At 44.6% G+C, this 25,330-nt stretch overlaps 1 protein-coding gene across 3 annotated transcripts in view; it reads left to right on the top strand.

Moving 5' to 3' along the window:
• Nucleotides 1-242: 242 nt before the first annotated feature.
• cobll1b (cordon-bleu WH2 repeat protein-like 1b) overlaps nt 243-25,330 on the top strand; it is a 251,139-nt gene continuing 226,051 nt past the window's right edge. The window contains exons 1-2 of one of the 3 annotated variants that reach the window (XM_038789697.1): nt 243-746; nt 909-1,060. In XM_038789697.1, the coding sequence (XP_038645625.1) occupies nt 1,011-1,060 (50 nt within the window). In that variant the 5' untranslated portion in view covers nt 243-746; nt 909-1,010. Of the gene's footprint in view, nt 791-908; nt 1,061-25,330 lie in introns of all 3 variants that reach the window. The other 2 variants (XM_038789694.1, XM_038789695.1) reach the window with 2 other exon arrangements.

Raw genomic sequence — 25,330 nt, 5'->3', positions numbered from 1 at the left:
AAAGGGAGGAGGCTGGACACAAAACAGCAGTGAAATTCTTCACCGCAATGATGAAAACCTCCTGTTGTTGGAGAAAAGTTAAAAGTTGCTGCTGCATAGACCCAGAACTAATTGCACTGCACGCTGTTTGAATTCCGAATTTAAATATTGGGCCTCAATGGTGATCAAGTGTGAAACAAAATGCTGAAAGTGCATTTCGACATGTAGGGAGAGGAGAGGGGAGGGAGTGATACTTTTTCGGCTACCCGGTACATCCTATTCATTTTGACCAGCACACTGAAAACCTGGCAGGGTCCGGCTCTGCTTTAATTACAGGTGGAAGCCGCGAATCCCTGCCTGCAAATCTCTCCCGCTTCCTAGTGGCAGGAATGGAAAAGCGCAGCTGGAGTGAACAGAAACTCCGCGAACCAGGAAAACAAAACCGAGTTTTGTGTGTGTGCAGATGTATATGCAAATGCCCCTTTGGCAATGAGTGGGTGCTTCGGATGGTGCTGTTGTGAGAAGCAGGAGGGTGGGGGCAGGAGGGAATGCTGAAGCTGCTGTGTCCGGGATCCTGGAAAGTTTGATTGGGAGTGGGCAAGTTCTCGCACATGTCATGGCTTGAAAATGTTTGTGTTTGCGAAAGGAGAGCGATCGGCGCCGCGCTGAGGCTGAGGCTGGCTCTGAAGACTGCGGAAGAAGCTGAGCCGGATCAGAGCGAGAGAGACATCCCCCTGAACACTAAGTAAACCCTTCAGCACACTGAGGTATGTGAAAGGGCAGAGGGTGGTAAATCCACACACACACTCTTGTACGTTTCCAAACCCAGCTTTCTGTCTTGCAGCAATGCCATAAGCCACAGATACATGAATTCATTAGCGATTATTACAAAATTGTCTTAATCCTTTTACTCTTATTTCCTCTTACAGTTCAACAAAGTGGAGGTTAAAACTTCCTTTACTGCTGACGCGCCAACTTTACAAGGCTGGAGTGGAACTGCTGTAAAACTTGTCCCCTGTGCTTCAGCGGCGATGGAAGTCCAAGTCTCCGAGTCTGACACTGCAACTTTGCCCATTTCAGGGTGAGTGCTCTACACCTAACTTGCTTTCCACCGAGTCCGCTTTTCATTTGAATGGTTCTCCTTTGAAATTAAGAGATTTTGGCCTTCGTCCCGAGAAAATTATGCACTTAATTTTGATGCACTTATCCCCCCCCCCCCCTATTTATAACGTGGCTTAACAAAGCCACCTGGCTCCTTAATTTGCGACATGTATATTGCAAAAAAAAAGGATATTCTATAAAGGATAAGAGAGAAACTGATCAAAGTCAGAAAGGACAATGACACGTTTTCTTGGCCAATTCAGGAGAGAGACGGGCTTGCAGAAGGGAATGCATATCTGGCAAAATTGTTACTGAATGTATACTCAATGCTAGTTTTCAGAGATGAGGAGGAAGCAGGAGCTCACTCCTTTGGAAGCAGGGGCTCACTCCTTTGGAGCCTGACAATTTAGGCTTTAATTTAAGAAATATGTTACTGGATAAAATACTCTTTTAACATTACATTTCAAGGGTGATTACACCTCAAAGGTATTTAATTGGTTGGAAAATGCATTATGCAAGTCTTTTAGCATCAGCAAATCACAATGTCTTGATAGTTTAAGACTGATTTTAAGGGAATTTGAAGAAGAAATAGCAAAAGCTCTTGCTATGATTTGTCAAAATTATGCAAAAACAGAAAATTGTATCAAAGAATGTGAGGATGACAAATGCGAGGCCCTTCCTCAAATGGAGACAGAGCTAATTCAGTCAGTTATAGGCCAATAGTTACTTCTGATGGTGGTAAACTACCAGAATTCCTTATTTTCAACATCACCTACCCACCCCTGCACCCTTCCAACACCACTCCTGCATTCACAACTAAAAGGAACTCTTACTATCATTCCTCAAGTCGCTTACCATTACCCTGTTATACTCCCATCTCTCAAGTCACCAGCGCGGACAGGCGCCGGAATGTGGTGACTAGGGGCTTTTCACAGTAACTTCATTGAAGCCTACTTGTGACAATAAGCGATTTTCATTTTCATTTCATTTTCACTCATCACTACATTTACCACTGCACTCTGATACTTCCACCTCTCAATTCACTCCCCACCACATTTACCACTATACTTCTACTCCACCCCTCAAGTCACTCACCACTACACTTACACTCACACTCCCACCCCTCAAGTTGCTCACCACAACACTTACCACTACACTTATACTCCCGCCCACTCCTCTTATACTCCCACCCTACAAGTCACACACCACTACACTTTCAAACTTGCAACAGCTGAGCTTTCAATCTTCTGTTCACCACAATAGTTCTACACCTGATGATTTGGTAAAGCACTCCCTCACCTTCACCTTTGTCCTTGTCTCCAGTAAAACATGCTCATTTCCAGTTGGTTGTTCCTCTCAATATGGCTCCCACTTGCTTCAAGCACATGGACTTGATGCTAAACTGGTTTAACCATCCATCACCAGATCTAGCTGGACCAGGTTGACAGCTACCAGCTCTCACTCGCTGCCTAAACTGTTCACTCCATGAGTGTAAACAGAAAACCCTGCTTTTTTCGACTACTGTCTCCTTAAACCCCATCCCTTGCCCTTGTCGGCCTTCCCTCCAAAAGGTGCAAGGATTTTGTAGATTGCTTTGTCACTATGATTGAGACCATTCATTCAGTTGCTTCTACTGCGTTTTCCATCCTCCATTTACCCACTAAGTCAAACCTCCACCCTCCCCTAGGCCTAACCCTGAACCTCCAGGTTTAGTTCCTATCTTGTCTCCTTTTATGCCTCTCCGGCATTTTGTCAATGAGATCCACCACCTGCTTCTTCATCCTACGACGACTAAACGACTGAAACCTAACTTTACCTCTTGGTCCAGTGCAAGTGATTCCAGCTTCTCAGGTATTGTTTGTTTCCTTTCAAAACAACTGTCATCATCCTTCCCAAAAAATACCAATTTCAAATGCTTAGGCAGTAGTTTGCAAAGACTAACTTCAGATTCCTTGAATGTGATGTTGCCTGCCAATTTATATGCATCTTTACCATGACTCCCATGTTACAGAACAAAGAACAGTACAGTACAGGGGACTGGATTCTCCACTGTCAGGATGCTCTGTTTTGCTGGCAGCCGAGGGTTTCCTGACAACGTGGGGCTGCCCCACAATGGGAAACCCCATTGACTAGCCGGCGAAACGGAGCATCCCACCGGTGTGCTGAACCAGAAATCTGCGCGGCGGACAGAGAATTCAGCCCAGGCTCATTGGCCCTCCAAGCCTGCACCAACCATGCTACCTGTGTAACCTAAAACCTTCTACACTTCCATATCCCTCTATTCCCATTCTATTCATGTATTTGTCAAGACGCCCCTTAAATGTCACCATCGTACCTGTTTCCACCACTTCCTCAGGCAGCGGGTTCCAGGCACCCACTACCCTTTGTGTAAAAAAAAAAAAAAAATCCCCCTCGCACATCTTTAAACTTTGCCCCTCACACCGTAAACCTCTAGCCCCTAGTAATTGACTCTTCCACCCTGGGAAAAAAGCTTCTGACTCTCCACTCTGTCCATTCCCCCTCATAATTTTGTAGACTTTTATCAGGTCACCCCTCAACCTCCGTCGTTCCAGTGAGAACAAACCAAGTTTATCTAACCTCTCCTCATAGCTAATGCCCTCCGTACCAGGCAACATCAGATTTAAATCTCTGTAATCTCTACTCGAGCAGTGATACAGCCCAAATCAAAATCAAAAATGCAACCCTGTGATTGTGACCATGGCAACATTTCTTTTTGTTGTCTTTATTGTCCTCTGCAGCCTTTGATATGGAAGGGCACACCATCGTCCCCCAACACCTTTGTTATCTGGCTCAGATGTCTTTCCTTGATTCCTCCTAGCTATCTAATCGTAGCCACAGCATCTCCAGCAATGGAATTTCTTTCCACTCTACCACCGTTAGATCTGAGGTGTCTCAAAGATAAATTGTTGGCTTCTTCTCTTCCTTAATTACATGCTGCAAGGTGACAAAACCATGGAAAGACACTTACACATGTGTACTTGCAAACCACAACTGAGTTTCTAGCCTCTTATCCTCTCCATCATCTTAAACTGCCAACTTCCACCTCTGAGATATTGGGCTGGATTCTCACGCCAGGCCTTCGCAGGAATGCCACTGGCAGGCCGAGTACAATGGAGAATGCCTGGCGACCGGAGAATCCCGCCCATCGTGCCTCCTCTTGACCAATGCCTCAACCTATCCAATGTTGAAACTCTCATACATTCTTTCTCACCTGCAGACTATTTCGGTGCTCTCTTGACCAGCCTCCCATCCTTCACACTTTGTAAAATTCAACTTTTAATAGCACTTCTGCTTGTGCCAGGTTTTTCCCACCTATCAATCCTCTTGCTGACTAACTTTGGTTTTTGATCCTTCATGCCTTCAATTTAAAATTCTCATCGTCCAGCTTAAGTCACATCAAGGCTGTGCCCCTGCTGATCTCTGGAAATTCTTCCATCTGTCCAGCCTTTCCAGAACTCTATGTTCTTCTTATCCTAGTGCATTCAGCCCACCATTGGCTGCTGTGCCTCAGACTCCAAGGTCTAGGCTGTGAAATTCCTTCCCGAAAGGCCATCACTTCGTGATCTCCCACCCTTTCAAGTTCTCCACAGCACACAACCTCCCGTACCAAGCTGTTGCCTCACCCTTTCAAATATTACATCCTTTGGCTCCATGAGATTTTTTTTATTTAAGTTAAAGTTGCTGTGTAAATGTAGGTTGTAGAATTCATATAGGATGAAATACTTAAGCACTGGGGAGAAACAGTAGTTACTCAACACCTGCTATGCTTGGATTTCTCATGAAAATGTCCTGTTTCACCATTCTCAGAAGAAATAACAGGGTAAATGAAAATATATGGCACGGTGGCACAATGATTAGCACTATTGCCTCACAGCGTCAGGGGCCTGGGTTCAATTCCGGCTTTGGATAATTGTGTGGAGTTTTCACTTTCTCCCCATGTCTGCGTGGGTTTCCTCCGGGTGGTCTGGTTTCCTCCCACAGTCCAAAGATGTGCAAGTTGGGTGGAGTGGCCATGCTAAATTGCCCCTTTAGGGTCCATGGGGATGGGGTGGGGGAGTGGGCCGAGGTGAGGTGCCCTTTCAGAGGGTCTGTATGGACTCAATGGGCCAAATGGCCACCTTCTGCCATGTAGGAATCCTAAGATATGCAGTAGATACATGAATTTAGAAAGGAGAATTTGATAAAGATAATGTCATGTGGAGTTGTGAAGAATGTGGCCACAAGAAGGTAGAAATAAAAGAGAGGTTTCATGGATTGGGAAAGTGTGGTGGGTGTTCCATCGGGGTTTAAGTTGGACCTGTTTTTACAAAACATTAATGATCTGGATTTGGGAATGAACCATTTTTTGAAGCGATCTTTCAATACTTTAATTTAAAAAAAAAGATTTGGATAATATTTTGAAAAAGGATATTAAAGATTAGGAGAGTGAGCAGGAAGTCTGTGGAAAAAACACTGGCACGCAATGGGCTGAATGCCCTATTTTGTGTTGAAACATAATGATGCTATCTGGTAAAACATTTTATTCATACATTATACCTGTAAATGCATGTTCTTGAGCTTTTAAAGTCATTTTTCAAGCTCAGCATACAGTGTATTGGACAGTTCACATGCAAATACAGTTATGTACTGTTTGGCGTCCACTGAATGGTGTGTATCACTGAAGGAATTATGTAAAGTTTCCATTATCCTTCAGTGCATTAAATTGACAGAGAATTGAAAGTGTTCAAATTAGAAAATCTACAAGACCGATATGTAATGTGAACTAATTATTTAGGCAAGTCTCCTTGGCAGAATTTCAATAATGACAAGTCATAACTGGTTAGACAACACACCTTTGGCTATTCGTTTTGCAAGAGCATTGTGAGCTCAATATGCCAAAAGACATTGACTATTTATTCCTTATTCCCATAGCCACACCATCACTGAGTCTGCCTATTTCTGCCTCTAACACTACCTGACTGCACCCTTGCCTCAGCTCATCAGCTGCTAAAACTATTTCAACACTCTTGGCTGTACTTCCAAGTACTATCCTCTGTAAACCTAAGGTCATCCACAGCTACCGGTGTCCTATCTCACACCAAGTCCCATTCACCCATCACCTTGTGCTTGCTGATAGACATTAGCCCCCAGTTAAGCAACACCTTGAGCTTAAAATTTTCAAAACCTTCATACCCTCATCCCTCGCTACCTGTAATTTCCTCCAGCCCCACAACACTCCTCTGACCTCCTGACCATCCCAACCTTTAATTGCTGCACCATTATTGGCCGTGCCTTCAGTTCCAAGGCCCTAAGCTTTGGCAGTTCCTCCCTAAACCTCTCCACTTCTCTGACTCACTTTCCCCCTTTACGGTGCCCTTTAAAAAACACCTCATTGACCATGTTTTTAGCTATCTGCTTAATATCTCTTTGCGTGGCTTGGAGTTAAATTTTGCTCCTTGGATGTCACGTTAAAGGTGCTGTATAATGCAAGTTATTGTTATCTGATTCTTTTCAGTAGTGATGAACGTTTTGGTAATTAGCTTTTAGTTTTACATTCTTGGGTGAATGTATGTTTTACAAGAGGTGGCAGAGTACTCAAATATTTTCATATGTGAAAGAAAATTTACTTTCACTGCATTTCGGGGCAGCACGGTAGCACAAGTGGATAGCACTGTGGCTTCACAGCGCCAGGGTCCCAGGTTCGATTCCCTGCTGGGTCACTGTCTGCACGTTCTCCCTGTGTCTGCGTGGGTTTCCTCCGGGTGCTCCAGTTTCCTCCCACAGGTGCAGGTTAGGTGGATTGACCATGATAAATTGCCCTTAGTGACCAAAAAGGTTAAGAGGGGTTATTGGGTTATGGCGATAGTGTGGAAGTGAGGGCTTAAGTGGGTCGGTGCAGACTCGATGGGCCGAATGGCCTCCTGCACTGTATGTTCTATTTCTGGGGTAAGAATGTAAAAACAACACCCACATTGTACTTTCATATATACTTATACATATATATGGTTGTGTTTGTCCTTTGTGATTTCATACCCTTCAGTTTGAGAATATTGGTAGCAGAAGGATTCAGAGGCTGATAAACAATTTGACAGGCCACAATGGGACCATTTCTTCTTTGACCACAACCACTTTTATACCAGCTGATAGGGTTGTTCGTCAAAAATATCGGGAACTTGTCCTGGGCCCCTGCAAATATGCTGTGGGGGGTAGGATCTTGTACCTACAGCCACTGAACATGAGTATACTGCTGGATGTTAACCTGGAATTTAAATCTGTAGCTTTGGTCTCTACATGTTGGGACTACCTTGATCAGGGTTGAACCCTGAACCTCTGGCTCAGATTGCTATGCTGGCCCCAAGCCAAAGGCTTGCTCATTAATTCCTGTTGAGGAAAGACATGAAGGGTGACAGAAGTGTTAAACCTGATTAATTTTCACAAACTGACAGTTGCTATTTTCTCAGTGTAATTTTGGATGATTTAAGTATTAGATTATTTTCACCGAAGACTGGATTGATGGAGAAGTTTTGATGTGGTTTGTGAAGCAGCACACATGGGGGGATGGCTTCTGCTGTATAATGGACAGATTTTCCCCCCCACCATGGCAAAGTGTCAGTTTCTGACTGAAAACCGGCGACAGCCAGGCTTTCCCACCAGATCTTCTGCCAGATTGGCAGTGCCAGGGGGCAGTGTACTGCCATGTCCCTGACCACCTGGGGGCTTCACTGGCCTCCACCCCACCTCATGCGGTCATATTGACTGTTGCAGATCACTAGTGCCGCCACGTGGGGAGAACCCGGAAGTGGTGTTTATATTGCTGGGCGTACACCTGTTTAATTCACTGGCGGGGAAGATTCTGAGATCTCCCCAGCAGAAAACCTGTTATGATGGTCTTATCAGAGTTAGCGGCCATATTTGCGTCTGCAGCGAATGGGGCTGGGAAATTGCCTGCAATGTGTGTCTCCAGCTTGTAAAAAAAAATGTTTATGAAGTGTGCCAATCTACTGGCTTATTTATTAAGGTTCTACGTTAAATATTTAACCACAGTTCATTGTATAATGTTTTTGTGAGAGTATTTTGGTTGCTGCTTATCCAATTCAAAACCCATTCAATTAAAAAAAATAAATCGGAGATAACTGCTGCTGTTGCACTTTGGGACTGATTAAATCCTAGTCCCAATCTTGTGCAAGCACTACAAGCAACAGATCAACTATTTCCACTGGCAGATCTTTCATGCATTTCTTTTAATCCCTCTTGGCAGATTACCTATTTCTGCTGGCAGGTTTTTGGACATAAAAGCTTTTAATTTATAGTGCCCATATTCATTCTTGCTCTGCTGGGAACACAGTGGAAGAATGGTTGCTGTTGAGGCTTTGCGTACACTCGCTGTCTCTGTCTGGACTCACTATGAGCAATGATGATCTTCTAGTTTGTAAATGATTTGGATATTCATTTGAAAAACTTGACTGAAGTCTTGGAGCCAAGTTAGCTCCTGCTGCAAAATCAAACTGAAGCTTCCGAGCTTTGAGGTCCGAGCTTGGGAATAGGTGACAATATTAAGACTCTACCGACAGTAATTCTCAAAAATAAATCGAGCTTGTATTCTCCATTGTACTTTTCATATCCAGGAATGTTATGAATGTTACTTGATGAGATGCTGTTTTTGGTTTTATCTCCGGCACATCCCATTTAGTGGTTGGTTTTGTATTGTCTGTCCACAAATTAAATGGAAAATCGGGTTTCGGTTGCTTCCAAAGGTTTTCAGTGTAGTATTCTCTCAGATCAAAAATAAGTATCAAAATGCCCAAACCTTCTTAATGCGATATGCAGGTTACCACAGGGTGAATAATTATTAATTCCTTGAGAATGTGGTAGGGGGATTGTTGTAGAATTTGACGAGGTACTGCAATAATTAGTGGTAGCTTGATGGAATGGTATTACTTGCAGATCAAAAAGGATGGTAATTTAAAAATTGACCTGTAGAACCAAAAAGGCAATACTAGCGATTAGTAAATGAGTCAGACCTGGATAAGCAAATGTGCACAAGAGGGGGAAAAAAAGGAACTACAGTATGCAAATATTTCCAGTCAGAAAGGACTCCAAACGTGTTGGATTTTAAGGAAAAGTAGGGGGAGCAGGAAGATGGCGAAAGGCAGAAGCACCAATAACCTAATTGTAAAGTGGTAAAACTATACCCCCTCAGAAACACCTACAGTGGATTTCTTATTTTTTATGAAAATGTGGTTTATGTGCTCTAGGGTAAGCATTTTAATTATCTCAGAATATTAGTTCCAACTTGAAGCATCAATTAGAACAGTGTTTGCAAATCCATTTGAAAAATTAAAATATGAAGTTTGTAGCTTGGCCAGATGTTGATTATCAAAGTGGTGCGGTATGATCCTCATCCAGAAATGTGCTTTAATATCAGGAGAAAAAATGATACATGTGCAATACAGCTACAGCATTGATTTAAAATCTGTTTTGCTTTTCAGTGATTCAATAGTTACAATGTAAATATATAGGGGCGGCACAGTGGTTCGCAGCATTGCTTCACAGCGCCAGGGTCCCAGGTTCGATTCCCGCTTGGGTCACTGTCTGTGTGGCGTCTGCACATTCTCCCCGTGTCTGCATGGGTTTCCTCCGGGTCCTCCGGTTTTCTCCCACAAATCCCGAAAGATGTGCTCGTTGGGTGAATTGGACATTCTGAATTCTCCCTCTGTGTACCCAAATAGACGACGGAGTGTGGCGACTAGGGAATCTTCACAGTAACTTCATTGCATTGTTAATGTGAGCCTACTTGTGACACTAATACAGACTATTATTATTAGGTGCGATTTAACCACCGCATTGTGGCCATCGCCGTAGCTGCCCAGTGGTAGTATTGTTGATTTGGCAGTGCCAGATCGGCCATAGCTTTCCTCCTTTGAAGTGTTCATTTGGGGATTCTTAGATTCTTACCTCGCCCCACACAAACGCCATGATCATTTTGTCAATGCTGTGGAAGAAGGCCTTGGGGATGAAGATCGGTATTGATCTGAACAGGAAGAGATAAGTAATTGGCCTTGTTAGTTGTGAGAGTACTTCACAGCCGCAGGTTATGCATGCTGCCTGCTCCTGCTGGTGGCTGCTGCTGCCTGGAGCCTGCTGTTGCTGTTTCCTTCCTTTTTTCAGTAGCTGGAAAGAAGGACAATTTTTATCTAAGATACCTGGATCCTGGAACACCGGGCTCAGGGGTGATGTATGAGTCCAGAGGCAATTTGGTTTGAGGCAAGAAGATGCTGTGGGACCTGGTGCACGACATTGTTCCAAATGAGCAACCTGCAACAGCCGTTGAAGACATGCTTTTGCAGATTGCTGATGCTTTTATTGCTGGTGTGGTGAGTGCTGCATGTAACTGGCACGTCACCGTGGGTTAAACACGCTGGAAGTCAAGGATGTTCAACTGCACTTTGAGCGCCAGTGGAATATGTGGATGTCAGCATTTGGTTCCAGTGAGATTGTGGGAAGGCCTGCACAGATGAGGTTCCTGGATGGAGAATGGCACTGATATGTGGAACAAGTCATATACTGATGGACAGATCATTTCTATGACATGGTTCTGGACATGATAACACATTCTCAGACTTGCCCTCCATTTCTATTGACAACTTCCGTGTGTTGTGTTTTTTGTGAATCTGAAGCTGATGTAGCTTTGTATTGATACCAATATTGAACAGTGACGTTTCTTTGTTGATTTAATGGTTAGTGTGAAACTTTGAAGCCTGAACACTTTGCCTGACCTCTGAAAGTATCAGCACCATAGAGACAGCTGCCCAACAATCAAACACTCGAGCGCTGGGCTTCAGCACTGGGGATATCCCTGCAACCAGAGGGTGAGTGCATGGATCAGGAGAGGAGGAAACCTGAGCACGGACTCTGTAATGTTCCTGTCTGGGGCCTAGGGTCTACTATGTGGTAGGGGGTGAGTGTGCAGAGCAGCGTTCCTGAGCACAACTGCCTCGATGGGTTGCACTGACAGAAGGTGGGACATATAAGGGTGGGGGAGGCTTGGGGAATTTGAGGGGCTTGCTGGTCTGCCCCCTCCAATTCTTTACGGATACCAAATTGGATGTTGGTGTAGATCCTGCAAGGTGCTGATGGCAGCTGAGGCAGGCAGCAGCGTCGACGCAGGCTGGAGGCATCACCCCATGTGCAGGGAGCCACCGCACACCCTGCAAACCCAGCCGTCCATCAGGCCGAGGAGGAACCCAGGGGGGGACAGCAGTGATGGTCCAAGGTGTAAACGCGCCATTGACCTTTCAAGGAGATAACAGACAGCATGTGCCGCAGGAGACTCCGTCTTAGGAGAGAGACAGTATGGCACCTGTGTCACGTCCTCGCGGACTTGGCACCCCGTGGAGGAGGAGGACACCTGCTCCCAGTGACAGGTCACTGCAGCCTTGTACCTTTATGCCTTCGAGTCATTCCAGGGCTCGAGCGAGGACTTGTGCGGCATTTCACAAGCTGCAGCCCACAGGTGCATCTTTGAGGTCACGGATGCCTGGGTAGCAGACCTATCAACTTTGAGCTGGACCAAGCTCACCAAGATGCCCAGGCAGCAGGATTCTCCGCCATCAGCAGAATGCCCCTAGCCCAGGGGGGGTAATTGATGGCAAGCATGTCACTTTGTACGCACCGGGGCATCATTAACAGAAAGGGGTCCACTTGCTGAGTGTTCACATCGTGTGTGACCACCACCTCTGTATCTTGTACATGTCAGCACGCTTCCCAGGGAGCGTGCATGAAAGCTATATCTTGGAGATTCCCGGTGTCTTCGAGGAGCACCCTAGGATGATAGGTTGGCTCTTGGGGGGCTAAGGAATGCCAGCTGAGGTCCTGGCTGATGATACCACAGCGGAAGCCAGAGACCGAGGCGAAGACCCGATATAACGAGGTCCAAGTTGCCAGCCGTGCTGTCATTGAGTGTTGCGTTGGACTGCCACAGATATGGTTCCAATGCCTTGACCGCTCTGATGGTAGACTGCAGTACGCCCCTAAGAAGGTCTCCTGCTTTGTGGTGGTCTACTGTGCCCTCTACAGGAGGGGATGATGGACGTGCCCAGGGAGGACCCAGAGAATGGAGGCCAGGTGGCGGCGGTATGCCCAGAGGTCCAGAAAGGCGTTTATCCTCTCCCGCTTCTCATATTGCGAGGCTTTGTTTGTCAGCTCACCCTCCCCATCCCCCCCCCAATCCCCATCTTCACCCCCATTCGCCTCCTTTCTCCCCCCTAACATTCCCCTCCTTTCTCCCCCCTAACATTCCCCTCCTTTCTCCCCCCGCCTCCCAAATGACCCTCCTTTTCCGTCCCCCACCCCCTCCTCCCGACCTCATGCTTCACTCCCCAAAGATCTGTGTAACATCACCTCAGGGTGATGTGCCTGTGTTGGCACTGTCAGCGGGTTAATATACAAGGTAGGAGAGTGGTAATAATTTGCTGTGAGGTTAGCTCTGGTGCTCCTCAGTTTATGACTAGGTCTGACTCCTATAAGGCAACACAGTAGCACAAGTGGATGGCACTGTGGCTTCACAGCGCCAGGGTCCCAGGTTCGATTCCCCGCTGTGTCACTGTCTGTGTGGAGTCTGCACGTTCTCCCTGTGTCTGCGTGGGTTTCCTCCGGGTGCTCCGGTTCCCTCCCACAGTCCAAAGACCTGCAGGTTAGATGGATTGGGCATGTTAAATTGCCGTTAGTGACCAAAAAAGATTAGGAGGGGTTATTATGTTACGGGGATAGGGTGGAAGTGAGGGCTTAAGTAGGTCGGTGCAGACTCGATGGACCGAATGGCCTATGCTCTATCCTTCTGCATACAGTGTTCACAACCATCCTCTGAACGGGGTGTTCATCGGGGACATTTGATCTTGGACCACTGTGCCCGGGGCAGGAGGTTTGGGTGAGCGAAGGGCTGAGGGGTTGAGGGTGCAGTCAGGCCCGTTGTGAAAATGTTTTAAAAAAAATATTTTTTATTTTGCTCCTTTTTCACATTTTCTCCCAAATTTACAATAAACAATAATCAGTAACAAATGTAATGTCAATCCCCATATCAATAACAACGATCGCATCTTCCCACCAAACCCCAGACATTAGCCCGCATATTAACATAAACAAATGACAAAAAGGAATCAGGAATCACCCATCGTCACCATTAACACTTACAGTCCCTCTCGCCTCAATGCTCCCATGCCCCCCATGTTTAATGTGACCAATTATCGAAAATGCATAATGAATAACGCCCATAAATTGTAGAACCCCTCCATCCTTCTCAGTTCAAATTTGACCTTTTCAAGCGTCAGAAATTCCAGCCGGTCCCCCCGCCACGCCAGGGCACAGGGTGGAGAGGTTGATCACCACCCTAACAGGATCCACCTTCGGGCGACCACCGAGGCAAAGGCTGCAACGTCTCCCTCCGTGCCCGTTTCCAACTCCGGCTGGTCCGACACCCCGAATATGGCCTCCCAAGGGCCCGGGTCCAGTTTCACGTGCACCACTTTGGAGATTACCCTAAAAACCTCCTTCATTCAATCCTCCAACTTTGGACAGGACCAAAACATATGAAAGTGGTTTGCGGGTACCCCCCTCAAATTTCACACACATCTTCTACCCCCCCATAGAGCCGGCACATTCTCGCCCTTGTAAGGTGCGCTCTATACACCACCTTCAGCTGTGCCCGTTGTGAAAATTAACATGATTCAGATTTCATCTGTATTAGGTGCAACATGTGACTGCTCCAGTGCGCTTCTCCGTTATCTACTCCTACGTCTAGGTGTGTCCACAGAATGCAGACAGGCTGCTGCTTTTCGTCCACTGTGGCCTTTGATGCCCTTGCCGAATGTCCCATGGAGGTATCTGACTGTGACTCAGCTGAGCCCTGGGATCCAACAGACCTCCGACTGCTGACTCCTTTTGATGTTCCTGCCTCCAACTGATGTACATCAGTACCTGTGTGGTGCTCACCAGATTGTGCTCCAGAAGCCTGTCCACTAATGTCGCCCACCAAGGTGTGTGTCTCTGCACTGGTGGAATGTGGGGTTGATGGCTGTGAAGCCTCGATGGTGGTCTCCTCGGAGCTCTTGTCCGAGCTGTTCTCTTGGGTGGTGGTGGGGAGATTGGATGGCCCAGCCACATCAGATGAAGATCCTGCGACGGAATGAACATGTGGTGAGTGAGAGGGAAGGATCATTTTGTCTAATATCAACAACTCACTTGAATCAGGACATCTGGGTGAAGGGGCAGTGGACCTTCACCTCTGTGGCGCAGGCCAACCTCTCTGTTGGTGGCTGCTCTCTCCTCAATCAACCCCACGTTCTCCTTATAGAGGGCCATCTTGGCCCTTTCCTGCCTGTTGTGGCTATCTTCTCCTGCGGGAACAAAGAGAGGCCCTTGAGCCGCGCGCTTGACGGATCAAGAGGGTCTGTGGCAGGTGGCATATGTGGGCGCAGCAACTGGACATGAAGGGGTTGTGCTTGTGGATGCCTGGGGATGTTGAGGAACAAGCACGAAGATATGGGAAGGGTGCGAGGTGTCAGCCAGTAATTTGTTAGGTAGGGGGTGGTGTTGGGAATTTGAGGAGTGGTAACCTACCCTGGCAGCTCGGTGGAAGTCGTTGGTCTTCCGACATTGGACGGTGGACCTCCTGGTAATGCTGCTCGCATTGGCTGCCACTGTCTCCCAGGCGGTATTGGTGGCCTTGCAGCTGGCCCTTCGATCCCCTCTGGAAAACCTCGCCTCCACTGCATCGCGAAACCTGGCCAGGTCAGCATCCCCAATGTGAGGAGCAGGTCTGCGAGGTGCCATGCTTGTGTGTTGACTGGAGTGAGTGGCTAGAGAGCGTTTAAAAGCAGCTCCCCTTGTTAGCGACGAGCTACCTAGGCACGAGTCTGGCGAGTCAGATGGTGAAACAACCAGTTGTGACGAGAATCTTGTGGGGGCTCATTAACGGCACAAAATGGTGTTAAATATGGTACGATCTTGCCAACGGAGATGTCGATGAACACCCCATCAATTGCGCCTAAAATAACACTTGGAAAGTTTCCATTAAATCGCACTCATAAATTCTGGGTGAGACTGTTAGGAGGAGGGACTCCTGCTCCACTTTCGTCTGGAGCCATTTCAGGTTTTCATATCCACATTGCATTCCAAGTGAATAGTTGGAGTAATGCTTGCGAGATAGTACACATGAAGGATAAAGAGTCCCTCACCTGGATATAAATTGTTGAATGCAAAAAGATGGTCTCTCTCTCTCTCTCATCTGACACACCTGGCAATAATGGATTGGCCAGAGTGAAGAAAGTTTTTAAAATGTGCATTTTCTCTTTTCCTTACAGGATCCCAACTTTGAGTCGCATGTTACTCCACAAATGTGTTTAGTGCCACTTCAGTAATTAGCAACATGGGATTTACTTTTCCAAGCCACCAACATTCATGGCAAATTTTGTCTGAACGCCGCAATGCTCCACCCAGTGGCTCCCTCTCACTCACTGATATTTGTGTGGCGGGGCCCGAGAAGTTGAAATATTGGCCAACACTGGGATTTGAACTTCCGACCCTCTGTTTGGGAAACCAGCTTTCTTCCATAACAGCTCTGGAATACGGAAGTGAGAATACTTGTTTGTTCTATGGCCATGCAGGCAATGAATGCCAGATAATTAGCCACCAAACTCTGCTGGATACAAGCAGTGTGCTACATCATTCGAGGGTTACATAGTGGAATTAGTTGACCTCTTGTTAGCTGTTGACTGCAAAATGTTCAGTTTTTCTCTCTCTCTCTGATCCTGATAGTGAGTTATGGAATCTCACATAGACCGAATAAAATTGACGAAACAGTGCAAATTGCTATTGCTGCTCGAAGACAAAATGTTTTCATCAGCAGAGTTTTGCACACAAAAAGTGCCAATTGAATAATCACATCTTAAATAAGATGACTAATTACTGGCAATGATGTTCAGTCCTTCGAGAACACTGGTAGTGTTTTATTCAGAATCACTGTGAAGTCCGTGCATCACCGTTGAGACTATAAAATCCAAAACATGGATTTTGAAATGTTGAAATAAATTTGACGCCAAAATACCCTGTTTGGTATTGTAAACTAATATTGTGCTGATAATGAAGTTGTTGAGATCAGTTGCTTCTCCACATTGATTGTCTGATGTTGATATTTAGTAATTGAATGTAGAAGCAATTAAAGTAATTAAAACGTTAATAACCAAAACAATGTTGAAATAAATTCCAACTTTTTGTAATTTAGCTACAAACCGAGAAGGTGTCCTCTGAAAATTAAAATTGCTTTGTTCAAATAAACTCAATTTTCTACTTTACATAAGTTTGAACTTTAGATAAAGTATACTGCTAGGCTGGAAAGTGCAGCTTCAGAGTTTTGAATATCTGAAAATACTTGGCAAGGTAGAGCAGTATTATGATAATATGCAAATTCAAAAATTAGCTATTTCCTTTCACCTTGTGCTTGAAACAATGCTGGATGCAAAGAACACCTATGTTTCCCTGGCATTCAGTCCCTCCCTCACAGTTCATGCACTGACTCCACTTGCAATTTAATGAGCCTCATTAAATAATGGAACTATTGCAAATAACTGTGGGAAGAAAATCAGGCATAGCTGCAAGATTTAATGATGGGCATCAATTTAGGGTTAAGAATAATTGATTGCAGCTTTTCCAGAGGGCAGTGATCATCCACGCTGCTTCTCAATTGCCAGTGTAATCATTTCTGCTGAAAAAAATCATATTGTGAGTCCCCCGAATTGAGGACAACCAAAAAAACAGTGCAGTCATCCCATAGAAATAATGGTACTGTTTTAGTAACATTTAAATGATTTGCGCTCCATCTACCTCCAGAGTGCAGTGTTTATAAAAGGCCTGCTGTTGTCCTCTAGCTGGCTTGATATTCCTGCAAGTGGTCTGGTGTTGTCCTGGGTAGTACTTGGACTGTGAATTGAGTGAGGAGACCTTGCCACAAGGCAAGTGGTATTGAGGAAGTACTGGGAAGGGAAATTAATTTGGGCCAACTTGTTGCACAGTGTGGGGAAGGGAAAGCCGAGGTAGGGATACCGAGTCTTCAGGTTGTGACCAGGCAAAGAGTGCTTTCTTTCCTTCCACCAGCTTTGAATTTCAAATTAGCAGCACTCTCTGAAACTGTGAGTACACTGTTGTTTATTTCTAAAAAAAAACAAGGCTCTGTATGGAATTTACATATGTATTGAAGTAACATATATATGTGGTTGACATTTAATTTTAATAATGCATAATGTCAGCAAGCAAGAATATGTCAGGACATCAGTTGTATAATTAAGTGGTATTCACATTTGTCGGTTGATTTATTTTATTGGGAATGTTGAATGCTTCGGCTTTTTCGCACTGCTCGTATTTTTCCAACCTGTTACTGAACCTAAAAAATTCGTTAACTTTTACGGGTTTTCTTACATCAGTTGGCACAGGTTTCCCTGCTAATAGAACATAGAACAGTACAGCACAGAACAGGCCCTTCAGCCCTCAATGTTGTGCCGAGCCATGATCACCCTACTCAAACCCACATATCCACCCTATACCCGTAACCCAACAACCCCCCCTTAACCTTACTTTTATTAGGACACTACGGGCAATTTAGCATGGCCAATCCACCTAACCCGCACATCTTTGGATTGTGGGAGGAAACCGGAGCACCCGGAGGAAACCCACGCACACAGGGGGAGGACGTGCAGACTCCACACAGACAGTGTTCATTTAATATTTTGAGTCCATGTGATTTTTGTAATCTTGGCACTACAATGCAATTTACAAGGGTTTGCTTGAAAGTTTCTGAGCTTCCATTTTCCCTCCGTTGACAACATGCATCAAAGCCAACCTACCATAAAGGTGTGTGTGGGCAGGAAGTATAAACTAAGGACTCACAGAGGCTCAAGCATTTTCCTACTGATATTTTGCAAATGTCCTCAAGTTGGAAGCATCAGCTTCATCAGGTGTAGGTGCCCTCTACAACTCAGAGAAGGTATTTTATACAGCGGGAACAGCATTTAGTTTGCTGTGGAATGAAACTTTCATGATGTTTTAGCTGGTTTAGCTCACTGGGCTAAATCGCTGGCTTTTAAAGCAGACCAAGCAGGCCAGCAGCACGGTTCGATTCCCGTACCAGCCTCCCCGGACAGGCGCCGGAATGTGGCGATTAGGGGCTTTTCACAGTAACTTCATTGAAGCCGACTCGTGACAATAAGCGATTTTCATTTCATTTCATTTCATGTTTGAAACAAATTCCTAATCGAGGATGTCTGCTTGAATTAAGAACTAGATGGGCTCCTTTAGAATGCTGAACCCACTGCTGCAGGCAGTTCCAGTGGGCTCTCGAGGTATCCTCCAATTTCTTCCACCTGCTGCTGAAACCCCCGTTCATGTCATAGGTTACCTCGAGACTTCAACCAACACATTCATTCCTGACCTCCCAGCTTTGACCTGCTGTAAACTTGAGGACATCAGGACTCAGCTGGCCCTTTCCTCACAAGTCCCTTTCGTCCATTGACTATATGCTTGCTGACCTACAATGATTCCTGATCAAACAACACCTTTGATTTTTAAAGTCCTCATCCATATTTTGGGATCACTCCATGGCCTTTACCCTCCTCAGCTCTAATCTCTTCCTGTCCCACAGTCCTGTGTGATGTACCTAATTCTGGCCTCGCACAGATCCCTGGCTTCAGTTGCTCCAAATTGGTGGTAGTGTCTTCAACCACCCAGGGCCTAAGCTCTGGAAATCCCTCTCTACCCCCCTTTGTTCCTTCTAAGATGCTTCTTAAAACCTACTTCCTTAATCAGACATTTGACTATCAGGCATAATATCTCCCCAAGAGGCCAGGGTCTAATTTTGCACGAATGGTGATGTGAAGTGTCTTGAGACTTTACAGGTGTATACAAATATAAGTTTCCATTTAAGTATGGGTGCACGCGAGTTAATTTTGTAACTCTTGTTTTACTTAATACTTAAAAAAAGTATTTTTCAGGCAACAAGCTTGCAGCAAAGTACTTTCTGCCCTTAAAAATAATCTCACCTCTTTACAGCAAGCCCCTCCTGTTTCACTGAGGAACCCCTCCAGGTTTCACTGAAACACTCTACTTCTGTGCTCAAGAAGACACATTCCTCTTCTAACTGCAACCCCAAGTGGAGGCATTCTCATTGTCTGAAAATCCTCCCCAGCAAAAGTAAATGTTTAACGATCCTACAGTTTAGAGGGAGGCACTCTTCCCCACTCATTCCTAGTTCTTCCAGTTCCTGCTCAATGGCCTTGTTCTGCTCTAGTATTGGACAGTTTGTTGCATATGAAAAATACCCATCTAGCATAGGCGAGAGGCGGGAATCTCCAGTCTCGTCCACGGCTGGACCCATTTGCGAGCAAGAATGGAAACTTTGGCGTTCCAGCCAAAACCCCATCCCCTGTCCGTGGCACCGGAAATCCCAGTCATGAACGAGGATGGAAGATTTTACATAGAACATACAGTGCAGAAGGAGGCCATTCGGCCCATCGAGTCTGCACCGACCCATTTAAGCCCTCACTTCCACACTAACCACGTACCCAAAACCCCTCCTGACCTTTTTGGACACTAAGGGCAATTTAGCATGGCCAATCCACATAACCTGCACATCTTTGGACTGGGAGGAAACCAGAGCATCCGGAGGAAACCCATGCACACACGGGGAGAACATGCAGACTCTGCACAGACAGTGACCCAGCAGGGAATCGAACCTGGGACCCTGGTGCTGTGAAGCCACAGTGCTATCCACTTGTGCTACCGTGATGCCCCATGCGTTCAGGAATTCCATTTTATAAGGAATGTCATAATGCTGCTCCTGATATAGTTGTGTTAAGTGCGAGCTGCAGCTGGGAGAGGAGGTGGGCAGAACAGCTGAGAGCAGAATGACAGCTTCTGGCTGGACTCCTTTGCAATAGAGCTTTCATTCTCATGTGAGTGTGAATGACGTTAGCACGTTAGTCAGCCCAAAGTACAAACATGTACATTGCGCAGTCCAGCTCTATATCCCACACATAATACGCGAGGGGTAAAGACAAAATATTATCTTTGTAAAAATACCATGTCACTGTTGTGTTCTGTTAATTTAATAGTTCTGGTCAGACTTGGGGAATTTTACACTTGGAAGTTCCAGGCTGAAAAGAAAGAGTTTTTGAAGCGTGTGGTGAAGTGAACTGTTGAAATCAAGGGGTAGGAGTGCAGAAGCACATGACATCTCAATGTAATAATAAAAACAGAAATTCCTGATGTGTGTATGTGTGCAGTGGAGAACGTTGATCTGTGATTTAGGAATAAACTAAACAATGAAATCCATGACCTGACTGAGACCAGATGCAGCGGTTTGCTGATGGGTGTCAGCTATTGTTTTCGGTTTGAAGCAAATTGATTCTTGGTTCTGTTATTGAGTCATTATTTTGCAAATTTTAGTTTTATCTGAATGTGTTTGATGGAATGATGTGATCACTGTGAAAGCTACACAGGCAAGCAGCCTGTTGGAACATAAGAACATAAGAACTAGGAGCATGAGTAGGCCATCTGGCCCCTCAGGCCTGCTCCGCCATTCAATGAGATCATGGCTGATCTTTTCTGGACTCAGCTCCACTTTCCGGCCCGAACACCATAACCCTTAATCCCTTTATTCTTCAAAAAACTATCTATCTCTATCTTAAAAACATTTAATGAAGGAGCCTCAACTGCTTCACTGGGCAAGGAATTCCATAGATTCACAACCCTTTGGGTGAAGAAGTTCCTCCTCAACTCAGTCCTAAATCTACTTCCCCTTATTTTGAGGCTATGGCCCCTAGTTCTGCTTTCACCCGCCAGTGGAAACCACCTGCTCGCATCTATCCTATCTATTGCCTTCATAATTTTATATGTTTCTATAAGATCCCCCCCCTCATCCTTCGAAATTCCAACGAGTACAGTCCCAGTCTACTCAACCTCTCGTAATCCAACACCTTCAGCTCTGGGATTAACCTAGTGAATCTCCTCTGCACACACTCAAGCGCCAGTACGTCCTTTCTCAGGTAAGGAGACCAAAACTGAACACAATACTCCAGGTGTGGCCTCACTAACACTTTATACAATTGCAGCATAACCTCCCTAGTCTTAAACTCCATCCCTCTAGCAATGAAGGACAAAATTCAATTTGCCTTCTTAATCACCTGTTGTGGTCTGTAAACCAACTTTTTGCGACTCGTGCACTGGCACACCCAGGTCTCTCTGCACAGCAGCATGTTTTAATATTTTATCATTGAACTAATAATCCCTTTTGTTGTTCTTCCTACCAAAATGGATAACCTCACATTTGTCAACATTGTATTCTATCTGCCAGACCCTAGCCCATTCACCTTAACCTATCCAAATTCCTTTGCAGTCTTCCGGTATCCTCTGCACTTTTTGCTTTACCATTCATCTTAGTGTCGTCTGCAAACTTGGACACATTGCACTTGGTCCCCAACTCCAAATCATCTATGTAAATTGTGAACAATTGTGGGCCCAACACTGATCCCTGAGGGACACCACTAGCTACTGATTGCCAACCAGAGAAACACCCATTAATCCCCACTCTTTGCTTTCTTTTAATTAACCAATCCTCTATCCATGCTACTACTTTACCCTTAATGCCATGCATCTTTATCTTATGCAGCAACCTTTTGTGTGGCACCTTGTCAAAGGCTTTCTGGAAATCCAGATATACCACATCCATTGGCTCCCATTATCTACCGCACTGGTAATGTCCTCAAAAAATTCCACTAAATTAGTTAGGCACGACTTGCCCTTTATGAACCCATGCTGCGTCTGCCCAATGGGACAATTTCCATCCAGATGCCTCGCGATTTCTTCCTTGATGATAGATTCCAGCATCTTCCCTACTACCGAAGTTAGCTCACTGGTCTATAATTACCCGCTTTCTGCCTATCTTTTTTAAACAGTGGTGTCATGTTTGCCAATTTCTAATCCGCCGGGACCACCCCAGAGTCCAGTGAATTTTGGTAAATTATCACTAGTACATTTGCAATTTCCCTCGCCATCTCTTTTAGCAGTCTGGGATGCATTCCATCAGGGCCAGGAGACTTGTCTACCTTTAGCCCTATTAGCTTGCCCATCACTCCCTCTTTAGTGATAACAATCCTCTCAAGGTCCTCATCTGCCATAGCCTCATTTCTATTAGTCACTGGCATGTTATTTGTGTCTACCACTGTGAAGACCAACCCAGAATACCTGTTCAGTTCCTCAGCCATTTCCTCATCTCTCATTATTAAATGGGAGATGTTCCATCGCCTTTGTAAACAATTAATAGCAGATAGCTTTTTGAATAGTGGCGACACCATGATGTTCTCGCTCTGAGCTGTCGAACACTGCCAGTGCAATGAGTGACCATAAACAGTATGCCCTTTCCAATACATTTGGAGGAAGTGCAGAGGGCGAGTTCTTCCAGCTGTTCATGCCAGTAGAATCTTCCAGTCCTGCTGACAGTGCACCCGCACTACAGGTGTCCAGGCGGCATGGGTGAATTCAATGGGAAATACCATTGACAGTGGCGGGAGCTGGCCACTGCCGACTGCCTCCTGCTGCTGAGAAACACGCCATGGGGAGGCTAGAGAATCTCACCCATTGTTTCTTGAACATTGGGTTTTGTTTAATCAAGGTTTTATTATAAAATTTTAAAATGAGGAATGGAAAATCCAACTGAACTGTAATTTAATGTTAATTTAATTTTTACTGTCTTGACTATTTGTTGGAATGAATACTAAAATGACTTGTTTTGGTGGATTCCAAGATCATTACACCAAAACCAAATATTTACTACATTTATGTGCATAATTATTTTCTGATTCAAAGTATGGCAGAAGTCCTTCTGTCGATAATGATCTGCATTTATTGGAAACTTACTGGTAAAATTACAGGTCTACAGGCTAATACTCACAGATATTACAGTATTACTAACCTCCAGTTGATCACCAATGCTGTGTTGTTTAAATTGAGATATGTGATTCACTGGACATATAAGAGTCAAAAATAATAAGCTATTTTATGGAAACCTAGAAAATAGGAGCAGGAGTAGGCCATTCGACCCTTCGAGCCTGCTCCGCTAATCATTTTGATCATGGCTGATCATCCAACTCAATATCCTGTCCCAGCTTTCCACCCCCCCAATATTCTTTGATCTCTTTTGCCCCAAGAGCTGTATCTACCTCCTTCTTGAAAACATAAACTGTTTTGGCCTCCTTTGAAACAGCCTGGACCTGGCAATCGAGGCTTTTTGAAGTTCACAAAATTGAATGTAAGCAATGGAGTTCAAAGCTTTAAGGCTTCTAGGCATGCACACAGGCTTGAAAAAGAGAACGGGAAATTAAATTGACCGTGAAAAAACACTTCAAAGATTTCATTAAAGGGAAGACTTTTACTTTCATCTCACAGATTCTTAATTTTATCCTGCTGGCAGATAGTTTTAAACATTTTAAGGCTGAAGTTGGGAAGACTTTCACTCTCATAGCTTTCATCTTGACATGCTGACAGACAGTTTTAAAAGGTTTAAAGATGGGAAGATCAGCTAAACAATCCCCATCCCAAGAAAGAGCCCCACCTCCCCTGAAGTATACCCTTGACACCCCGGAGGCTAGTGTAGTGAGGAGGGTACTCTCAAATCCTCCCCCGGAGTGCAATGTGCCTTCCCCTCTCCGGACCAATGTAAAGCCCGATCCTATGGAAAAAATGTTTTAAGTGCCATTGAATGGCACCTGAACGGTGTTCCTAGCGTCCGCAAGAAGCACTCCAGTTTCCCTGCTGGCGGGAGTCTTCAAACGGGAATTGTGCCCAGAATCTATGACCGAGCACCTTGTACGACTATGAGTAAAAAGATTCTGGGTTTTAAATTATGGAACTTTGAACTATTATTTTTTTTAAATTTCTGTCTTTAAATAAAATGTTTATTTTAAAAGTATACATTTCTCCCTGTGTTTCTTACCATGCATTCTGACCCAAGGCAAAATAAGATAGCTGTTAAGTACACAAAATATCTCAAAAGTTACTGGGAAGATTTCATTCATCTGTACATGATCGATCATGTTTAATTCAGGCAGTGCCTTTACTAATTTTGATTAATTCCAAGTTCTTAACTTCCTGCCCAGGACGAATTTTGGATTGACAACCAGAACTTCTGACTTTTCAAGTTATCAATTAAATTCAGCAAAGCCATAGTATAACTTTAGAAATGTTGGAATTTTAAGAGTACACTCCATTCTAGTTGGAGAACTGACTTTTTTTGTTACCTGGACACGTATGGACTTGCACAAGGTTGTGAGTTGCGTTGTACTCTCCAGGGTGATATATGCAATAATTGATTTTCGATGGTGACTATTTGTTCATGTGAATTAAGAAAATTATGTGAGGCTCCTGTTCTATTGGGCGGAAATTCAGTTTGAAAGTACATTTACAGAAACTTAAGACAGTATTTATGCCAATACTTTATAGTAAGAAGTCAGTTTTCAATGATTCAGTATTAAAATAAGTGAATTTTTGGCAATTAAGCATGCTTCATGACATTTTTAAATACTGTTTATGGAATTACAAATTTGCAAAATTGGAAATAGATTTGGTGAATCTGTGCACTCTTATTTACATAATTAAAGTTGGATGGAAAGGTTACGAGGGTAATCAAGAAATACTTGCAGTTATATTGGACCTTAACATATCTCTTACAAATGTCGTAAAAACACTTCACTTGTAATGGACAATTGTAAAGCATGGTGATGCTTACATGAACAGCTGCAAGTAACCTTTTTTAATTTAAAATAATTTCTATGACCAATAGGATAAATAAGCAGTTGATCAGTTTTTAATCATTTTGATTGAGAGAGGAAAACAAATTCATCGGCAGTGGAGCCGAAGCAATAATGATCAATTAAGTGACTAATGGTAGGGACGGTGAAGAAGGATTGTATGATGAATGTAGAGCCCAGCAGCTCTGTGGAGGTGACCTCTGTAGGCCAGGTTCATCGGAACCTGAGGCAGAAACTAATTCTCCGGTGAGGTTTCCACCCCAGTGGTCCCCATTGACTTCCGACCTCTTTGATTTTGAAACTTTTATTGACACATCCGGAGTGCCTTGCGCTTGACCTTCTAACTGAGAATGCCCACCTTTCCCTGTGTAAAATGAAACGCACTATTAAAATAAAAACAAGAA

Source organism: Scyliorhinus canicula, chromosome 2 (assembly GCF_902713615.1).
Source record: "Scyliorhinus canicula chromosome 2, sScyCan1.1, whole genome shotgun sequence".
NCBI classification, from domain to species: Eukaryota; Metazoa; Chordata; class Chondrichthyes; order Carcharhiniformes; family Scyliorhinidae; genus Scyliorhinus; species Scyliorhinus canicula.
This window is presented reverse-complemented; position numbering and strand designations above follow the sequence as displayed.